This window comes from Narcine bancroftii, chromosome 3 (genome assembly GCF_036971445.1).
Source record: "Narcine bancroftii isolate sNarBan1 chromosome 3, sNarBan1.hap1, whole genome shotgun sequence".
Lineage (NCBI taxonomy): Eukaryota > Metazoa > Chordata > Chondrichthyes > Torpediniformes > Narcinidae > Narcine > Narcine bancroftii.
This window is the reverse complement of record NC_091471.1, coordinates 278,803,381-278,825,648: the sequence shown is the minus strand read 5'-3', so window position 1 is coordinate 278,825,648 and position 22,268 is coordinate 278,803,381. Positions and strand designations below refer to the sequence as shown.

Below are 22,268 nucleotides of genomic sequence, written 5' to 3'. Positions count from 1 at the left end.
TCAGCCTGAACATTGGGGCACTCCTCCTCCTCAGCCTGAACATTGGGGCACGTCTCCTCCTCAGCCTGAACATTGGGGCACTCCTCCTCCTCAGCCTGAACATTGGGGCACTCCTCCTCCTCAGCCTAAACATTGGGGCACTCCTCCTCCTCAGCCTGAACATTGGGGCACTCCTCCTCCTCAGCCTGAACATTGGGGCACTCCTCCTCCTCAGCCTGAACATTGGGGCACTCCTCCTCCTCAGCCTGAACATTGGGGCACGTCTCCTCCTCAGCCTGAACATTGGGGCACGTCTCCTCCTCAGCCTGAACATTGGGGCACTCCTCCTCCTCAGCCTGAACATTGGGGCACTCCTCCTCCTCAGCCTGAACATTGGGGCACTCCTCCTCCTCAGCCTGAACATTGGGGCACTCCTCCTCCTCAGCCTGAACATTGGGGCACGTCTCCTCCTCAGCCTGAACATTGGGGCACTCCTCCTCCTCAGCCTGAACATTGGGGCACTCCTCCTCTTCAGCCTCAACATTGGGGCACTCCTCCTCCTCCTCAGCCTGAACATTGGGGCACTCCTCCTTCTCCTCAGCTTTAACATTGGGGCAATTCTTCTCCTCAGCCTGAACATTGGGGCACTCTTCCTCCTCAGCCTGAACATTGGGGCACTCTTCCTCCTCAGCCTGAACATTGGGGCACTCCTCCTCCTCAGCCTGAACATTGGGGCACTCCTCCTCCTCAGCCTGAACATTGGGGCACTCCTCCTCCTCAGCCTGAACATTGGGGCACTCCTCCTCCTCAGCCTGAACATTGGGGCACTCCTCCTCCTCAGCCTAAACATTGGGGCACTCCTCCTCCTCCTCAGCCTGAACATTGGGGCACTCCTCCTCTTCAGCCTCAACATTGGGGCACTCCTCCTCCTCCTCAGCCTGAACATTGGGGCACTCCTCCTCCTCAGCCTGAATATTGGGGCACTCCTCCTCCTCACCCTGAACATTGGGGCACGTCTCCTCCTCAGCCTGAACATTGGGGCACTCCTCCTCCTCAGCCTGAACATTGGGGCACTCCTCCTCCTCAGCCTGAACATTGGGGCACTCCTCCTCCTCCTCAGCCTGAACATTGGGGCACTCCTCCTCCTCAGCCTGAACATTGGGGCACTCCTCCTCCTCAGCCTGAACATTGGGGCACTCCTCCTCCTCAGCCTGAACATTGGGGCACTCCTCCTCCTCAGGCTGAACATTAGGGCACTCCTCCTCCTCAGCCTGAACATTGGGGCACTCCTCCTCCTCAGCCTGAACATTGGGGCACTCCTCCTCCTCAGCCTGAGCATTGGGGCACTCCTCCTCCTCAGCCTCAACATTGGGGCACTCCTCCTCCTCAGCCTGAACATTGGGGCACTCCTCCTCCTCAGCCTGAACATTGGGGCACTCCTCCTCCTCAGCCTGAACATTGGGGCACGTCTCCTCCTCAGCCTGAACATTGGGGCACTCCTCCTCCTCAGCCTGAACATTGGGGCACTCCTCCTCCTCAGCCTGAACATTGGGGCACTCCTCCTCCTCAGCCTGAACATTGGGGCACTCCTCCTCCTCAGCCTGAGCATTGGGGCACTCCTCCTCCTCAGCCTCTACATTCGGGCACTCCTCCTCCTCAGCCTCAACATTGGGGCACTCCTCCTCCTCAGCCTGAACATTGGGGCACTCCTCCTCCTCAGCCTGCACATTGGGGCACTCCTCCTCCTCAGCCTGAACATTGGGGCACGTCTCCTCCTCAGCTTGAACATTGGGGCACTCCTCCTCCTCAGCCTGAACATTGGGGCACTCCTCCTCCTCAGCCTGAACATTGGGGCACTCCTCCTCCTCAGCCTGAACATTGGGGCACTCCTCCTCCTCAGCCTGAACATTGGGGCACTCCTCCTCCTCAGCCTGAACATTGGGGCACGTCTCCTCCTCAGCCTCAACATTGGGGCACTCCTCCTCCTCAGCCTGAACATTGGGGCACGTCTCCTCCTCAGCCTGAACATTGGGGCACTCCTCCTCCTCAGCCTGAACATTGGGGCACTCCTCCTCCTCAGCCTGAACATTGGGGCACTCCTCCTCCTCAGCCTGAACATTGGGGCACTCCTCCTCCTCAGCCTGAACATTGGGGCACTCCTCCTCCTCAGCCTGAACATTGGGGCACTCCTCCTCCTCAGCCTGAACATTGGGGCACGTCTCCTCCTCAGCCTCAACATTGGGGCACTCCTCCTCCTCAGCCTGAACATTGGGGCACGTCTCCTCCTCAGCCTGAACATTGGGGCACTCCTCCTCCTCAGCCTGAACATTGGGGCACTCCTCCTCCTCAGCCTGAACATTGGGGCACTCCTCCTCCTCAGCCTGAACATTGGGGCACGTCTCCTCCTCAGCCTGAACATTGGGGCACTCCTCCTCCTCAGCCTGAACATTGGGGCACTCCTCCTCCTCAGCCTAAACATTGGGGCACTCCTCCTCCTCAGCCTAAACATTGGGGCACTCCTCCTCCTCAGCCTGAACATTGGGGCACTCCTCCTCCTCAGCCTGAACATTGGGGCACGTCTCCTCCTCAGCCTGAACATTGGGGCACGTCTCCTCCTCAGCCTGAACATTGGGGCACTCCTCCTCCTCAGCCTGAACATTGGGGCACTCCTCCTCCTCAGCCTGAACATTGGGGCACTCCTCCTCCTCAGCCTGAACATTGGGGCACGTCTCCTCCTCAGCCTGAACATTGGGGCACTCCTCCTCCTCAGCCTGAACATTGGGGCACTCCTCCTCTTCAGCCTCAACATTGGGGCACTCCTCCTCCTCCTCAGCCTGAACATTGGGGCACTCCTCCTTCTCCTCAGCTTTAACATTGGGGCAATTCTTCTCCTCAGCCTGAACATTGGGGCACTCTTCCTCCTCAGCCTGAACATTGGGGCACTCCTCCTCCTCAGCCTGAACATTGGGGCACTCCTCCTCCTCAGCCTGAACATTGGGGCACTCCTCCTCCTCAGCCTGAACATTGGGGCACTCCTCCTCCTCAGCCTGAACATTGGGGCACTCCTCCTCCTCAGCCTAAACATTGGGGCACTCCTCCTCCTCAGCCTGAACATTGGGGCACTCCTCCTCCTCAACCTGAACATTGGGGCACTCCTCCTTCTCCTCAGCTTGAACATTGGGGCACATCTTCTACTCAGCCTGAACATTGGGGCACTCCTCCTCCTCAGCCTAAACATTGGGGCACTCCTCCTCCTCAGTCTGAACATTGGGGCACTCCTCCTCCTCAACCTGAACATTGGGGCACTCCTCCTCCTCAACCTGAACATTGGGGCACTCCTCCTCCTCAACCTGAACATTGGGGCACTCCTCCTCCTCAACCTGAACATTGGGGCACTCCTCCTCCTCAACCTGAACATTGGGGCACTCCTCCTCCTCAGCCTGAACATTGGGGCACGTCTCCTCCTCAGCCTGAACATTGGGGCACTCCTCCTCCTCAGCCTGAACATTGGGGCACTCCTCCTCCTCAGCCTGAACATTGGGGCACTCCTCCTCCTCAGCCTGAACATTGGGGCACTCCTCCTCCTCAGCCTGAGCATTGGGGCACTCCTCCTCCTCAGCCTCTACATTGGGGCACTCCTCCTCCTCAGCCTCAACATTGGGGCACTCCTCCTCCTCAGCCTCAACATTGGGGCACTCCTCCTCCTCAGCCTGAACATTGGGGCACTCCTCCTCCTCAGCCTGAACATTGGGGCACTCCTCCTCCTCAGCCTGAACATTGGGGCACTCCTCCTCCTCAGCCTGAACATTGGGGCACTCCTCCTCCTCAGCCTGAACATTGGGGCACGTCTCCTCCTCAGCCTGAACATTGGGGCACTCCTCCTCCTCAGCCTAAACATTGGGGCACTCCTCCTCCTCAGCCTGAACATTGGGGCACTCCTCCTCCTCAACCTGAACATTGGGGCACTCCTCCTTCTCCTCAGCTTGAACATTGGGGCACATCTTCTCCTCAGCCTGAACATTGGGGCACTCCTCCTCCTCAGCCTAAACATTGGGGCACTCCTCCTCCTCAGTCTGAACATTGGGGCACTCCTCCTCCTCAACCTGAACATTGGGGCACTCCTCCTCCTCAACCTGAACATTGGGGCACTCCTCCTCCTCAACCTGAACATTGGGGCACTCCTCCTCCTCAACCTGAACATTGGGGCACTCCTCCTCCTCAACCTGAACATTGGGGCACTCCTCCTCCTCAACCTGAACATTGGGGCACTCCTCCTCCTCAGCCTCAACCATGGGGCCCCTCCCTGTGGCCAAACAAGCATTTTTCCTCTCCTTCCTAGTTTGGATGAAAGGGTCTTCAAACCGAAGCATTAACTCTGCATTCCCACTGATGCAGCCTGCACTGCAAAGTTATTTCCAGTCATTTCGGTTTTGATTTTAGTATTATTATTAATCTGGTTCACCTTTTTTCCCCCAAAATTCCTGATTACCCATGCAGTGGCAGCACTAATGGGTGGCACGGATAGCGCAACACTGTTACAGCGCCAGCGATGGGAAATCAGGTTCAAATCCAGCACTGTCTGTAAAGAGTCTGAACGTTCTCCCTGTGTCTGCTTGGGTTTTCCTCCCACTGCTGAAAAAGCCTCCCAGGGTGGTAGCTCAATTGGGCAGCACGGGCTTTTGAGGCGAAAAGGCCTGTTACCGCGCTACATGTGTAAATCAAAATTTAATTTAAAATTTAGACAACCAGTATTAGCAAAGTTTACTTCATAGTCTCAGGAAGGTAAGGCTTTCCTAGCTGGGGCAACATGCTGTATACTACAAGTAACCATGCCAGCTTTAGTTTGCTGGGATGGGAAAATGTCCATCAAGTTACCATTCCTTAATTGTCATTTACACATGCTTGCTAATAATGGATGTGTGACTGGGATAGTATCAAGCTTGGTTATGAAGCAATGAAGTCAAAAAGCTTGCAAAAAAAATTTACAGGAAAAGTAACTAGAATACAGATAAATCCCTAAGTCTTCTTGTTCCTTCTAAAAATCAGAAGTACATCACCAAGTCTACTTCTAAAATTAATCTCAACTTTAGATAATGCACTGCACTCTAAGCAACAGTCTCAAATTTTTCTCAACTTAAAGAAAACGCTGCTAGCTCTTTGCGATGATGTTGATATAATCATCTACCAGATGCCTGGTGACAACTGATACTTTTCCTCCCAAAAATAGACTTTATCCACAATAAATTATTTACGAAGAGGAAAACCATTCAATGTTTCTTCATATCCTTAGTGCCATGTCCATACATTACCATCATTGCACATTGTTACACAAGCTCTCTATTTATAACCTTGTTATTCCCACCTCTGTTGTTTGAGGGGCTTCCCCTTAGGCTCAGCCTAATTGACAGAAGAATTCCAGACTGTGACCCTTTTCCACAAGTCCTCAGTGCATTCCTCAGTATGGTTTGGAGTAGTCCTGCAGCCTGGAATGTGCCTCCCAACATCTCCATGTGCTAAAAGACCATGAACTTTCAGGCAGACCAAAAAGCATCTTGCACCAAGCTGATGGTCTTCCAAAAGTCCCAGATATGTCTCTCTAGGTGCACGCCTGGAAACAGCCCGTAAATCAGAGAGTCCTCTCACGCTGCTGCGACGAATGAACTATGATAAGGAACCTTGCGTCCTTCTCCAAACACTCCTGGCAAATCTGCATTCTGCAAAGAGGTGGGTGACTGTCTGCAGTCCACCACAGTCATCTCAGGGACAAAGTGCATTGTGGGTGATACTCCTGTTGTACAGAAAGGATCTAACCAGGAGAGCTCCTCCTAGCCAGGCCAAGTCCTGGTGCTCGCTCATGAGCATTAGTGATGAAGCATTCCACCAGATGACCTGGTCTGACTGCTCAGGGATACTGACCACAGTATCCATCGAGTTCTTGTCGCTCAGTGTCTGCAGGATGTTTCGTGATCATCACTGCCTGATAGACTTGTGGTCAAAGCTGTTCGTCTGGAAAAACTCCCACAAAGGATAGGTAGTGTTGCAAAGTCCAGCTGTCTGGGACATTAAATGCAATGGAGCCAGCCCCATCCTTCAAAACATCTGGGAACTTTAATTTCACCTTAAAATGGCCCACAAGCCATTGCTGAAGAGCAATTGATGGAGGACAATAAACCCTCTTCTCCCCAGTGGGTCAGTGAGAATAAAAATGTAATTTGACAGAACGTCTGAGACCAATGGATCTTTAAAAAACTTTGATCTTTCATCTGTAGAAAGTAGGAAATCTAAAATGAGAATTTAGAAATAGTAATTTAATTATCCTTCATTTTGAGAAGATGTATCAAAACCTTATCAACCATCCTCTCTCTCAATCAATGTTAAGAATAATTAAGATGTATCTACCGGCATTTGCAGGGATGTAGTCTGAATGGGAGTGGTGGTTGTTGAAATAGTCGAAATGGTAGAAGACTTTACTGACGATACAACAGTAGATAGATCTGGCTTCAAAGCTGTCAGAAGTAATGAGTCAGCTTTAATGAACTGAGGCTGGAAAAGTACCTATGGAGAAATAAAGATCATTTTCATTTTTTTTTATTCGATCCATTCAATATTCTCTTCCATTGCAACACTGTCTCTGAGCTTTCATCAATGGCATCTCAGTCAAGCATATTTCAAGAATAAATCATGAAAATAACAGAGTTTCAGAATCACAGTTACAAGTATTCTTCTCATTTAGACAACCAAGGTGGCAGCATGAACCAAGGTGGCAGCATGAACCAAGGTGGCAGCATGAACCAAGGTGGCAGCATGAACCAAGGTGGCAGCATGAACCAAGGTGGCAGCATGAACCAAGGTGGCAGCATGAACCAAGGTGGCAGCATGAACCAAGGTGGCAGCATGAACCAAGGTGGCAGCATGAACCAAGGTGGCAGCATGAACCAAGGTGGCAGCATGAACCAAGGTGGCAGCATGAACCAAGGTGGCAGCATGAACCAAGGTGGCAGCATGAACCAAGGTGGCAGCATGAACCAAGGTGGCAGCATGAACCAAGGTGGCAGCATGAACCAAGGTGGCAGCATGAACCAAGGTGGCAGCATGAACCAAGGTGGCAGCATGAACCAAGGTGGCAGCATGAACCAAGGTGGCAGCATGAACCAAGGTGGCAGCATGAACCAAGGTGGCAGCATGAACCAAGGTGGCAGCATGAACCAAGGTGGCAGCATGAACCAAGGTGGCAGCATGAACCAAGGTGGCAGCATGAACCAAGGTGGCAGCATGAACCAAGGTGGCAGCATGAACCAAGGTGGCAGCATGAACCAAGGTGGCAGCATGAACCAAGGTGGCAGCATGAACCAAGGTGGCAGCATGAACCAAGGTGGCAGCATGAACCAAGGTGGCAGCATGAACCAAGGTGGCAGCATGAACCAAGGTGGCAGCATGAACCAAGGTGGCAGCATGAACCAAGGTGGCAGCATGAACCAAGGTGGCAGCATGAACCAAGGTGGCAGCATGAACCAAGGTGGCAGCATGAACCAAGGTGGCAGCATGAACCAAGGTGGCAGCATGAACCAAGGTGGCAGCATGAACCAAGGTGGCAGCATGAACCAAGGTGGCAGCATGAACCAAGGTGGCAGCATGAACCAAGGTGGCAGCATGAACCAAGGTGGCAGCATGAACCAAGGTGGCAGCATGAACCAAGGTGGCAGCATGAACCAAGGTGGCAGCATGAACCAAGGTGGCAGCATGAACCAAGGTGGCAGCATGAACCAAGGTGGCAGCATGAACCAAGGTGGCAGCATGAACCAAGGTGGCAGCATGAACCAAGGTGGCAGCATGAACCAAGGTGGCAGCATGAACCAAGGTGGCAGCATGAACCAAGGTGGCAGCATGAACCAAGGTGGCAGCATGAACCAAGGTGGCAGCATGAACCAAGGTGGCAGCATGAACCAAGGTGGCAGCATGAACCAAGGTGGCAGCATGAACCAAGGTGGCAGCATGAACCAAGGTGGCAGCATGAACCAAGGTGGCAGCATGAACCAAGGTGGCAGCATGAACCAAGGTGGCAGCATGAACCAAGGTGGCAGCATGAACCAAGGTGGCAGCATGAACCAAGGTGGCAGCATGAACCAAGGTGGCAGCATGAACCAAGGTGGCAGCATGAACCAAGGTGGCAGCATGAACCAAGGTGGCAGCATGAACCAAGGTGGCAGCATGAACCAAGGTGGCAGCATGAACCAAGGTGGCAGCATGAACCAAGGTGGCAGCATGAACCAAGGTGGCAGCATGAACCAAGGTGGCAGCATGAACCAAGGTGGCAGCATGAACCAAGGTGGCAGCATGAACCAAGGTGGCAGCATGAACCAAGGTGGCAGCATGAACCAAGGTGGCAGCATGAACCAAGGTGGCAGCATGAACCAAGGTGGCAGCATGAACCAAGGTGGCAGCATGAACCAAGGTGGCAGCATGAACCAAGGTGGCAGCATGAACCAAGGTGGCAGCATGAACCAAGGTGGCAGCATGAACCAAGGTGGCAGCATGAACCAAGGTGGCAGCATGAACCAAGGTGGCAGCATGAACCAAGGTGGCAGCATGAACCAAGGTGGCAGCATGAACCAAGGTGGCAGCATGAACCAAGGTGGCAGCATGAACCAAGGTGGCAGCATGAACCAAGGTGGCAGCATGAACCAAGGTGGCAGCATGAACCAAGGTGGCAGCATGAACCAAGGTGGCAGCATGAACCAAGGTGGCAGCATGAACCAAGGTGGCAGCATGAACCAAGGTGGCAGCATGAACCAAGGTGGCAGCATGAACCAAGGTGGCAGCATGAACCAAGGTGGCAGCATGAACCAAGGTGGCAGCATGAACCAAGGTGGCAGCATGAACCAAGGTGGCAGCATGAACCAAGGTGGCAGCATGAACCAAGGTGGCAGCATGAACCAAGGTGGCAGCATGAACCAAGGTGGCAGCATGAACCAAGGTGGCAGCATGAACCAAGGTGGCAGCATGAACCAAGGTGGCAGCATGAACCAAGGTGGCAGCATGAACCAAGGTGGCAGCATGAACCAAGGTGGCAGCATGAACCAAGGTGGCAGCATGAACCAAGGTGGCAGCATGAACCAAGGTGGCAGCATGAACCAAGGTGGCAGCATGAACCAAGGTGGCAGCATGAACCAAGGTGGCAGCATGAACCAAGGTGGCAGCATGAACCAAGGTGGCAGCATGAACCAAGGTGGCAGCATGAACCAAGGTGGCAGCATGAACCAAGGTGGCAGCATGAACCAAGGTGGCAGCATGAACCAAGGTGGCAGCATGAACCAAGGTGGCAGCATGAACCAAGGTGGCAGCATGAACCAAGGTGGCAGCATGAACCAAGGTGGCAGCATGAACCAAGGTGGCAGCATGAACCAAGGTGGCAGCATGAACCAAGGTGGCAGCATGAACCAAGGTGGCAGCATGAACCAAGGTGGCAGCATGAACCAAGGTGGCAGCATGACCCAAGGTGGCAGCATGAACCAATTAAAACAAGGTGCTCAACAGACAACATGATTGAAAAAGGTTTACTTTATTTTTACTTTTTTCTCTCATCCAGGGCACTGGTCAATTGTAATATTTTATTATATTCTATTAAATATTACTTAACTACATATTATTATAGAACTGACTGAGAATACAACTTCAGATGTCACTGTTCAATTGGATTAAGTTCCCAATGGAAAATAAAAAGCCTACTGAACACATCTTCATTGTGGCTTGATTGCAGACTAAATTTGGACAACTCATTCACTGAATAGATGCAGAAAATACCCTCGTACCTACATACTATTGTGAAACATTCTTCTTTTAAAAGTGCAATAATTTGATCATTCATCTGGTGATGAGAATGTGAACTGCATCCAAACAACAGTTCATGAGCATTAATCCACAGTTAATTATTTTGTAGCCACAGTTCAATTCACAATCCAACTTTCATAATATTCTTCCTCAAAAGATAAAACAAAAGATTCAAAGACTCAGGCTCCATGCCAGAAGGTCCACAAATCAGCTTGCCAACTCCATATGTGGAGCACTAATCCAGAATGCCTACCTTTCTTACAGTGGAAGCCCCAGAGAAAGGAAAAATCATTTACACTCCAATACTTCAGAATGGAGACAACATATCAAAGGTAAAAGCTGATGGCTACAAGAAAGAGAGGAATATACCAACACCCAGAAATTAACCAATGATAACGTCTGTAACTTTTGGATGTTTAGAAGATTATGGATGTTGAAATATATTTTCTGGAACATCCAATTCCTCTCCGCTTTTCCCTTAATTTACTTACTGGTACTTGCTGGAGCTGTGCTGAAACAGTTGGAGTAGAGCCAGAAGTTGCTGTTGATAAAACCTGCTGGGCAGAAATATTCTGCATCTGGGTCTGAATAGTCATGGGCTGCATCTGCTGAGGAACTGCAAGGTTCTGGAGCTGTTGGGTAGGCATCCCCTGTGGTAGAGCTGCACAAATTAAAATTAAATCTCAATATAAAGTACTTTACTGGACACATCTCAGTTTCAATTCAGTAGAAGCAGTCTCATTGGCAGCCCAAAAAATATGTATGGAAGCCACATTCCAACATATCCTGTTAGAATAGTCATGAGAGGAAGTTATAATACTGAAAGTTATAAACAGGGGGTGGATATGGTGCCTAAGGTAGCTTTGACAGCTCACTTGGTTATTATTTAAAGTTTCAGGAAGTCATAATATTTCCTCAATCAGAGCATGGAAGATTAACTACCAACATCAAGGACTGCTTCTTGCTAAGTGCCAGCTAAAAACACCCATTTAACATATTTTAATGCAAAAAAAAAGCTAGCCCATGCAACGTATTTTATTCCAAATTGGAGAAAAGTCACCCTAAATTAATTTTGTGCAATATTCTAGTGAGCAGGTGTGATTTAAAGTCCTAAAGTCCACCACATCCATCCCCAAACTGCTGTTTATTAGGTGCAGAAATGAAAGATACCCCATTTCACTTTAAAGAATCAGGTGCAAGTTGACACACAGTAAGTTCTTTTTAATATATTTAATACTTCACTGTGAACCATATTAACAACAATATATACAAATATTCATCATTAAAATATACACAGTGACATTTTCTTTTTTCTCCCCCCTCCTCCCACCTTCCCCACCCCCTATAACTTAGAGCAAGAAATAAAAAAAAGAAATAAATAAACAATAGAATACAAAAGAAAGAAAAAGAAATCACGTCGTCCAAAATCTTTAAATATTTTCGTATTTTATCTCATCACTTCAAGAGGGTGGAAGTCTGAAATCGACAGTTTCTCATACACTCTAGTATGTTTCCCAAATTTGTTCAAATAAAGCATATTTGTCTTTTAGATTGTAGGTAATTTTTTCCACTGTTGTATTTTTAAGGTTGCTTCCGTTTTCCAAGTTATCATTATGCACTTTTTTGCTGCTATAAAAGCACAATCATAATAAATCTTTTTTGAGCCCTGTCTAATTTTAGGCCTAATTCTTTGTCTTTTATGTTGCTTAACAGGAAGATTTTTGGTATCCTATTATTTGTAATTTTTAGGTTTAAATCCTCCCAATTTTTTTTTTTTAAAACCTTTATACACGTCCAAATTGCATGTATTGTTGTTCCAATTTCTTGTTTTCAGCGGAAACATCTGTCCAATATTGTTGGATTCCATTCTTTTAACTTTTGAGGTGTAACCTATAATCTATGTAGCCATTTGTATTGCATCATACGAAAATGAGTATTTAATGGTCCCTGCGCATAGTTCCTTCCATGTTTCATTCCTTATTCCCAACGTTGGTTGTTTGCGTTTATATATTGCTACATCATTTTCCTTGTATTGCAATTTGTTATATATGTTTGTAATAATTTGTTACTATTACAGCGTCTGTAATTAAGTTCCATAGCAGCTACACTCAGGTCATCTTAGACTAGTTCCCAACTTTTCTTTTAAATAAGTTTTCAATTGATAGTTTGAAAATATTATACCATGTGATATTCTGTATTTATTTTTTAACTGTTCAAATGTTAATAAATTATTTCCCAAAAAGCAATCTTTTATTCTTTTAATCCTTTTCTAGCCCATTCCGTAAAAAATAAATTGTCAATTGTAAAGGGTATTAATGGGTTTTGCATTAGTAACATTTTTGGTATTTGATAATTTATCATCTTTTGTTCCAGGTGTATTCTGTTCCATATTTTTAATATATGATGTAGTATTGGTAAATTGTTGTCTTACACCAATTTCTCATCCCATTTATAGAGTAAATGTTCTGGGACTTTTTCTCCTAATTTATATAATTCTATCTTAAGCCAGTACAGTTTTTCTACTTTCTGATAAAATTCTGATCGATATCTTAACTGTGCTGCCATGTAATAGTTTTTTTTTTAAATTTCGTAGCTACAATCCTCCTTGTTTATCCACCCATGTTAATTTTTCCCAAGCCACACTTGATTTTGTTACCCTTCCATAAGAATGTTCTTATTAATTTATTTCATTTCATAAAAAATTCCCATCAAGGGAATCAGTAACATTTGGAACAGATATTGTAGCCGTGGAAATACATTCATTGTGATGCAGCTCACTCTCCCCATTAAAGTTAATGGTAAATCTTTCCATTTCTCTAAATCTTCCAGTATTTGTTTTATTAACGGTTGGTAGATTAATTTATACAAATGATCTAAATTATTATCTATCCTGATATCAAGGTAATGTATAGCCTGTGACTGCCATTTAAAAGGGGATTCCTTTTTATAATTTGTATAATCGACTGTTCATTGGCATCACTTCACTTTTATCAGTATTAATCTTGTATCCTGATATCGCCCCATATTCTTTCAATTTTATTTATATCCTTTTTATTGATTTATCTGGGTATGTTAAATATACTATATCATCTGAAAATAAGCCAATGTTAAATTCTTCCTCTTACTTTTATTCCCTTTATCGTAGGTTCCCTCATCAGCTCTGCCAATGGCTCTATAGCCAAAGCAAACAGGGAAGGTGATAATGGGCATCCCTGCCTCGTTGATCTACTCAATTTAAAGTGGTCTGAAACATATCCATTTGTTACTGCTTTTGCCAAAGGTCCATATTACAGGGCTCTAAGCCAATTAATAAATTTTCCTGGTAATTTGAATTTCGGTAGTACTTTAAATAGATATTTCCATTCCAGCCTATCAAAAGCTTTCTTTGTGTCTAGAGTTACTGCCACGGTTGGTGTTTTTTTTTGTGCTGTATGGATTAAATTAATACATTACAAACATTATCTGCTGCTCTTCTATTTTTAACAAATCCTGTCTGATCTAGCGCCACTAATTTCAATACACAGTCTGTCAATCTATTCACTAGTAATTTTGCTATTAATTTATAATCTGTATTTAGTAAAGATATGGTCGACATGATGCAGGTGACATTCCTGTTTTTGGAATTACTGTAATTATTGCCATTTTACATGAGTCAGGTAAATTCTGGGTCTCTTCCACCTGTTTCATTACCTCCAAGAGGGGAAGATTTAATAGATTATTAAATACCTTATAAAACTCTATAGGCAATCCAACTTTGCCTGACGCTTTATCATTTGGTAATGTCATTAATGTATCCTGTATTTCTGCAATTGTCAGGGGTTTTAGTAATTTATTTTGATCTTCCAATTGTAATTGTGGTAATTCAATTTTTGATAAAAATTCATCTATTTTGTCATTCTTCCCTGGGTTAACAGCTTGATACAATTGCTAATAGAATTTTTAAAAATTGCCATTAATCTCTAATGGGTTACATGAAATCTGTGTATCCTCCTTCCTTGTTGCTAAGATAGTTCTTATTGCTTGTTCTGTTTTTAGTTGCCAAGCCAATATTTTGTGGGTTTTCTCAATTCAAAATATCTTTGCTTCGTTTTCATGTTTTCCTCCACTTTGTATATTTGCAATGTTTCATATTTTATTTTTTTCTCTGCCAATCCTCTCTTTCTCTACATCTTCCTTTCTCATTAAATCTTTCTCTATAGTTACTATCTTTTTCCAACTGTTCTATTTCCCGATCATATTCTTTTTTTAATATTAGTCGTGTAACTAATGATTTGTCCCCTAATAAAGACCTTAATTGCATCCCATAATATAAATCTGTCTGTTACCGAATTTGTGTTTGTCTCGAAATTTATTTGATTTGTTGTTCTATGTATTCCCGAAAGTCTCGCCTTTTTAACAATATAGGGTTTAGCCTCCATCTATATGTTTTCAGTGGAATATCCTCTACATCAATTGTCAGTAACAAGGGTGAGTGGTCTGATAAAAGAATTGCCTTATATTCAGCCTTTCAAACTCTCCCCTGAATCTGAGCCGACAAGAACATGTCAATCCTAAAATAGGTTTTATGTCTGTTTGAATAATATGAATAATCTCTTTCTTTAGGGCGTTGTTTTCTCCACATATCAATTATCTTCAAATCATGCATTAAAGTTCAATATAAATTTAGCTGCTTTATTATTTATACTTGTCTTCCCGGTTTTATGTATTAATGGGAAAGGTTAAAATTAAAGTCTTTCCCCCCCCCACCCCCAGTAAAATGTGTCCCTGGACACAAACAAATTCTTCCTAGTTTTATCTTGAAATCCACCTCCTCCTCTGATATCTATGACCTTTTCATCTTTAAGATGTTCCTCTTACCTGAATCTTGGAACAAAATTTTAATTATTGATCCCATTGTCTCCATAAGAGACAGACCAATTTTTGTTTGTTAACATTTTGCCACGTTATGTGTGTAAATGAGAGTTCTTATTCCTTTCTTGCACTTCAAAATTCATACAACTGTTTTCAGCCCATTTTCAAAATAATCCTGCTCAATTAAACTGAAAGCAAAGTACCACTGTAAGCAGCACGTTTAGAATAACTCTTCCAGCGGCAGTGACCTGAGTTCGAATCCAGCACCATCCGTAAGGAGTTCATAAATTCTCCTCATACCATGTGTGGGTTTTCTCAGGGTGCTCCACTTTCTTCCCAAAGTGTACAGGGTTTAGTCGAGTGGAGAGGTTTCATGGGCCAGAAGGGCCTTCTACCATGCTCTATTATTTTTAAACATTAATAATATCATTGCAGCCAGCACCAATGAAATGAAAATGCAATGATAAAAATTGTTTCAGTAGAGGAGAATTCGCCAAGAAATAATCTCTGTTCATATATTTTGTTTAGCAACATTGCAACCAATAATGGAGATGACTCACCAATCCAATTAATGCATGCTGAGTTTATTGAAACAGTGCTCTCAACCTCACTGGGATACTCCTCTTTCTGAACATTTGTAATTAATATTGTCTTTTCTCCCCAATCTATTTCTAATTCTATTTCCACAGTAAGTTCTGCTGATGGCTTTGCATACGTGCCATGGCAGTTGGTGTAAACTTCAAATTCAGTGTCACATCTGTCAGCAAGACGGAGCATTTTTAAAAAAATAAAATTGACATGAGCAAGATTTAATTAATATGCCATGGTCACATTAAGATCTCTGTCAGAATTTCCTTTTTTTGTTTCGAAGTGTACAAACCCCAAATGCCAGGAACTGATCAAGTAGGCATTCGTCTAAATTAGAACAGGGTGGTGATGCATGGAAGTAGAGGCCCTGCCAGCAGCAGCTCGCAAAGTGACACCAACTTGTATCAAAGGAAATTCAGGCAAAAAAAAACAGTCAAAGCTCTCAAATCAAGTATTGTGAGCAAAATTCATTTGGTAAACCCAACTTGCTCACTGTGAGATGGGACCCAGCTACACAGGAAGACCTTAGATTTCATCCCCAGATTTAATAATTCTATGGTACAGTGGAAGAAGGGTAGCTGGCCTCAGCAGTCCTGGGTAAGAAGTCCAGCTTTATATGAAGAATGCATCAGAAGCTGTACTTCTAATTTGAAAAGGTAGAAATGTGTAAACCAAAGCAAACCCTAGCTATATCAAGCAAAGGGAGTGACAAAGTTCTTTGGTGATGAATGCAAATCTAAGTTTATGATTTTACAGTGCCTCACTAAGCAGTACAGTGATATTTATATATTTTTTAATGATGCAAGAATTGTATTCTTTCGATATTATTTCTGGGACCCCTGAAATTTTCCAACCCGTTCAGTTGAATAAATTACTTTTTTCAATTAAGGTACCTTGATCCTGGAAATTACTATTTTATCACAGATAAGAGAGAGTTAGCTAACCCCTTATGCAACTCTCGCTTTATCCTAAATCCAAGACCATAATTTTATATCAAATCTTGTTACACAATTTCCTTATTAAAGACATCGTGGACTCTGATTCCCCCATAGTCAAACATCTCACCAACAAAATCTCTGATGAAGAATTGGTTTCCATCTGGACAGTGACATGTACTAACACTAATCATGAATATTTATTATCTTGCTACCTTTTGTATACATCATTTCTTTTTTAATTTAATGTATAATTATAGTTGAGTTTTTCCCTTTATGAGGTACCTATTCGGCTGCTGCAAGAATTATGGTTCATCGGTACATTGTGCAATAATTACAATAAACATTACCATACCACATAACAATTTAATGCCTTCAGATGGAAGGAGGGTAAATAGAAAAACAGAGGAAAGAAATTAAGTGGCTATGCAACTCTATGCAGGTGTATACAATTCACAATATCTAAAACAATCAGTAGGATATCTTCCTTTAATCAACACTTCTTCCTTTTGACACCTACCAATTAGCTGAACCAATCCAAAATCATTTTTTTATCCATACAGCACGGTAACAGACCATTTTGGCCCTTGAACCCGAGCCGCCCAATTACACCCAATTAACCCAGTACAATTTGAATGGCAGGACAAAACCAGAGCCCCCAGGGAAAACCCACACAGACACAGGGAGATTCACCAGGCTGATACCTGGAATGGCAGGAATGACTTATGAGGAAAGATTGCGCAAATTGGGATTGTACTCGCTGGAGTTTAGAAGATTGAGAGGGGATCTCATAGAGACCTATAAAATTCTGGCAGGACTGGACAGAATGGATCCAGATGGGATGTTTCCAAGGATGGGAAAATCCAGAACCCGGGGCCATGGTTTGAGGATAATAGGCAAACCATTTAGGACCGAGATGAGGAGGAATTTCTATACCCAGAGGGTGGTGAATCTGTGGAATTCATTGCCACAGAGGGCAGTAGAGGCAGGTTCATTAAATATATTTAAGAGGGAATTAGATCTATTTCTTCAGTATAAGGGTATTAAAGGTTACGGAGAGAAGGCGGGGACGGGGTACTGAACTTTAAGATCAGCCATGATCTCGTTGAATGGCGGAGCAGGCTCGAAGGGTCGAATGACCTACTCCTGCTCCTATCTTCTATGTTTCTATACAAACTCCTTACAGACACCATGGGATTCGGACCCTGATCCCAATCACTACTGCTGTAACAGTGTTGCACTAACCGTGCCACCCCTTGTATTTGGTTTGCATTCACATTAAATGTCCACAAGACCAAAAAAATGTCGGAGCAAACAAGTCTTAAAAGCAGAAAGGATACTCTCAACAGTTTATTATGGATAAACTGCAAAGATGATTGCATTTCAATGAATTAAATTTGCATTTAACTATCCACATACACCAATCATTGTGTCATTCCATCCTATTCTAATATTTATCAATTACCTGCAAATCCACTCGAGTTCTGATACCCCTGCTGCACAAACTGTGGCTGAGGTTGTGGAGAAGTTGTGAAACTCTGTGCCATCATGAGGGGCTGCTGCTGTTGGCCCTGTTGCAGCTGACCAGCCTCTTGTTTGACGTGTTGTGCAGAAGGAGCCTGAAGAAGAGGTGACTGCTGAGTGTGTTGAAGCTGCTGTTGAGGTGCAGGCACCTGGTACATTTTCACAGGGTTTTGAGTCTTACTGCTATTCCCCAAGAGGCTATCAAGGGACAAGTTCAGTGAGCCTTGGTTCGGCAGTACTGATGAACTACTATCTTGTAGAGAGGTGCTGGGACCAAAGTGGTTGTCAAATAATCCAGGGAACTCTCCATCCTGATTGTTAATCATCTGCAACATATCTGCAAATCAAACGAATAACAAAGAACATGTTACTGTCTTTGCCTGTGGCAAAAAAAAGGGTGTTGATCAGACGGTCATTCTAAACATCAGACCATTTCCTCTGGACTAAAAAAATTAAGAAACTTTTTAGACATAACACTGATGACAGGATCAATAAATAAGGAAACAACATGATAACTTACAAACTGTACTTTATAATATTTAAAAGCTGTACAAATAGAACTGAAGCTTTTATTTAAAACTATGAATTAAAACTCAATGGATTTCCATATACTGAAATTTCAGAAGGTGTCATAAATTGCACTTATATTTTGCAGTGGAGAGCTCGCCATATAACACGATCTTGGGAAGGCGATGGTCCTCCATTCTGGAGACGTGACCCATCCAGCGCAGCTGGATCTTCAGCAGCGTGGACTCGATGCTGTCGACCTCTGCCATCTCGAGTACTTCGACGTTAGGGATGAAAGCGCTCCAATGGATGTTGAGGATGGAGCGGATCAACGCTGGTGGAAGCGTTCTAGGAGCCGTAGGTGGTAGAGGACCCATGATTCAGAGCCGAACAGGAGTGTGGGTATGACAACGGCTCTGGCCACCAAAGAAAAGGTACAAGGACTGCCTAAAGAAATCTCTTGGTGCCTGCCACATTGACCACCGCCAGTGGGCTGATAACGCCTCAAACCGTGCATCTTGGCGCCTCACAGTTTGGCGGGCAGCAACCTCCTTTGAAGACCGCAGAGCCCACCTCACTCACAAAAGGCAAAGGAGGAAAAACCCAACACCCAACCCCAACCCACCAATTTTCCCCTGCAACCGCTGCAACCGTGTCTGCCTGTCCCGCATCGGACTTGTCAGCCACAAACAAGCCTGCAGCTGACGTGGACTTTTTACCCCCTCCATAAATCTTCGTCCGCGAAGCCAAGCCAAAGAAGAAGATTTTGCTGTACCAGCAGTTTTTATTGATAGCAATGTGCATTTTCCAAAGGTATTTCTTAAAAGTCTTACATTTCAAAACAGTTAAATTGTTTCTGATTCATTCTGCAGTGTGTATTAAAATATCCTTAATATGTAGAAATTACTATAGGTTCTGAAAGTCTTCCAGCAGAAGCCACTTTAGGTCATTGTCAATCTTTATGATAAAAAATACATTTTAATAGCTTCAAACATGCAACCCAGTGCTGTAACCTATGTTCAAAACTTCACAGAAAATTTATTGCTAGATCTGGATAAGAGTGTGTCTGCAGGGAAGGATATAAAACTGCTTTACTTCTTGTCGACGCCGCCTCCTACCAAGAAAAAGAATACACTGACTGTATTCAAATTTAGGGGCGGCTATTGGAATCTTTTTTTTCTCATGAGGTGATCTGGTTGAACCAATCATTGCAAGGATATAAACCGGTCGCTATGTTTGGCTTCGCTCTCAGACGGGAAAGAATGTGTTTCACAGTCTCCACTGCCAGGCACTGGTTAATTCCGAAAGGTGAATAAACAAAGGTTACTATCGGACAACTGTCATAAAGCTCGTTCCATTGCCCCTGCAACAAACTTGGGGCATTTAAAGCTCTCATTTAACATTCTGACACATTTTGAATTTCAGAACGTTAAAAAGATCATTCCTTTTTTTTTTAAACTCAAGAAACTATAAAAATTTTGAAAGTTTTTATTTTGTTGCAAAAATAGGATGAGCTTCTTTACATTTTATTAAGGGTTAACTTCACATCGAAGATACCCCTTTAGTTTTAAGCCAGATTGATTTCCTAACCTCTGTATGCGAGTGGATGAACTGGAGAATTCCCCTGTAGCAGAAGGCAATAACCGCGAGTAACCCTGGCCGCATGTCACTGCCTGGGGCGGGTGGAGAGGGCTCGGCTCAAACAGAACGCAAGCACAATCCTGCCAAAACGGCAACATTGCCACCTCCAGCGTTTGTTGGGGGGGGGGGGGGGGGTCGGTCCATCTAAAGTCAGAACTTCTAGCGTGAATAATATTTGGATTAAGCTCACAAGCGTGGTCTTCTGCGGCAAATCAGTTCCGTTTTACGCCAACGAATTTCAGTGGGAAAGTTGAGTTTATAAATACATCTCGTTTCAAGCAGACAAACTTCCTATGATCAGACAGTAAAAGCACAAAATGCTGGAGAGAGGCTCAGCAGGTCAAACCTTTCTGTAGCAAAAGTGAAGATACACAATGTCGCAGAGGTGAAGGAACACAATGTAGCAGAGGTGAAGGAACACAATGTAGCAGAGGTGAAGGAACACAATGTAGCAGAGGTGAAGGAACACAATGTAGCAGAGGTGAAGGAACACAATGTAGCAGAGGTGAAGGAACACAATGTAGCAGAGGTGAAGGAACACAATGTAGCAGAGGTGAAGGAACCCAATGTAGCAGAGGTGAAGGAACACAATGTAGCAGAGGTGAAGGAACCCAATGTAGCAGAGGTGAAGGAACCCAATGTTGCAGAGGTAAAGGTACACAACCGACATTTCGGGCTTGAGCCCAGAGACATCGGTTATGTACCTTTACCTTTGCTACATTAAAGGACATTGTTTGAACAGGTGAGTTTTTGCTTCAACCACAGATTTTTTTTGTGATTTGAGTAACTTACCAATGTACTTCACCCGTTAAAAGGACCAAACCAAGTCTAGTTATAAATCTATCACTTAGCCTTGAAGATCTCAGATCTTCGAACTTTACAGGTGTTTGCAACCCTGAACAAGCAAGGAAGATGTTTAGTAGCATCCCGTGCCTCTGCTCGATCCGGACTCTAGGTGCAGGTTGGTCCCCATCCCCCATTCCCCTCCCCGGCCTTGCCCGCCGCTCACCGTCGATGTCACTGAGCAGCGCGTTCTCCATGTCGCTGCCGTCCGTCAGTGACGGCTCCAGTTGGTCCAGGGACGGGTCGTCGAACATCGCCCCCGCGACGTCAGGGACCGTGTGGCGATGCGCCCCGCTGATCATGGCCGGGATGAGGGGGATGGGGGGGACCGGAGCCAGGGAGGGAGGGGGAATTCCTTGTTTAGAGCAGCCTCACGCGCCGCGACACCATGTCAATAAACGGCGGGGACAAACAGAACTCGCCGCCACGGACGGGGAAGGGGAAAGGGGGGAATGGAGGAGGAGAGGGCGGCCAATAAGCCTGCCGATGCTACGATTGACAGCCGGTCGGACCAGTGAGCGACCAGAATCGTGGAGGGTGTGTGCTGCCTCACTCCGCCAATCAGCCGTCAGGCTTCCCCTCCCCGTTCGGTTGAGCGGGCGCCGACGTGCGCGGAGGAGGAGCGGCGCCGCATGCTGCTGGAACCAGAGAAAAGTAGCCAATCACCATGCAGATTCTGGTGTGGGGTGATCGCTCGTCATCGCTTCAGAGCCCGCCCCTTTCTTTGTGACGATGACATCATCTCATTGATATAGCCGCCCCACGTGGGGGCGAGGATACGAAACTTCACGGTCCTGTAAAGTGTTGCAAAGTTCTTCTTTGGCTATGTCCGCGTCTGCTGCAGGCTCGTTGGTGACTGACAAGTCTGATGCGGGACAGGCAGACACGGTTGCAAGGGAAAATTGGTGGGTTGGGGTTGGGTTTTTCCTCCTTTGTCTTTTGTCAGTGAGGTGGGCTCTGCGGTCTTCTTCAAAGGAGGTTGCTGCCCGCAGAACTGTGGGGCGTCAAGATGCACAGTTTGAGGTGAGATCAGCCCACTGGCGGGGGTCAATGGGGCAGGCACCAAGAAATTTCTTTAAGCAGTCCTTGTACCTCTTCTTTGGTGCACCTCTGTCACGGTGGCCAGAGGAGAGTTCGCCATAGAACACGATCTTGGGAAGGCGATGGTCCTCCATTCTGGAGACGTGACCCACCCAGCGCAGTTGGGTCTTCAGCAGCATGGATTCGATGCTTGCGGACTCTGCCAGCTCGAGTATTTCGATGTTGGAGAGTGGAATTTATTGGTTCCCTAAACTTCGCTGTTTGACTTTATAAAGTCAGGCAGCAGAGAAAAAGAAAGGCCACTTACCATGAATAAACACTACATTCAATAACACGGCGGATTTAGTGGTAAGTTATAAGTTGGCATCAATGAAGAGTATAGCCAAATATCGATCTCTCTTGGAATGAGACTGGGAAATTAATAATGGGAAGAACAATTATTTTTGGCACAAAAAAAAATTCCAATAAGCTTGACGAAGGGCCAAAGCATAGGAAGAAAATAAAACAATGCCTATTAGTGGGAATAAAGTA

General features: G+C 45.4%; 1 protein-coding gene across 3 annotated transcripts in view; it reads right to left on the bottom strand.

The window, feature by feature from the left end:
* The window catches only part of srebf1 (sterol regulatory element binding transcription factor 1), an 80,074-nt gene extending 58,830 nt beyond the window's left edge, over window positions 1-21,244 (bottom strand). Inside the window, exons 1-4 of one of the 3 annotated variants that reach the window (XM_069928267.1) lie at window positions 20,863-21,244; window positions 17,647-18,042; window positions 10,299-10,468; window positions 6,379-6,534 (exon numbers count right to left, since the gene is read on the bottom strand). In XM_069928267.1, the coding sequence (XP_069784368.1) occupies window positions 6,379-6,534; window positions 10,299-10,468; window positions 17,647-18,042; window positions 20,863-20,998 (858 nt within the window). In that variant the 5' untranslated portion in view covers window positions 20,999-21,244. Of the gene's footprint in view, window positions 1-6,378; window positions 6,535-10,298; window positions 10,469-17,646; window positions 18,043-20,043; window positions 20,130-20,862 lie in introns of those variants that run through there. The other 2 variants (XM_069928265.1, XM_069928266.1) reach the window with 2 other exon arrangements.
* Window positions 21,245-22,268: the final 1,024 nt, after the last annotated feature.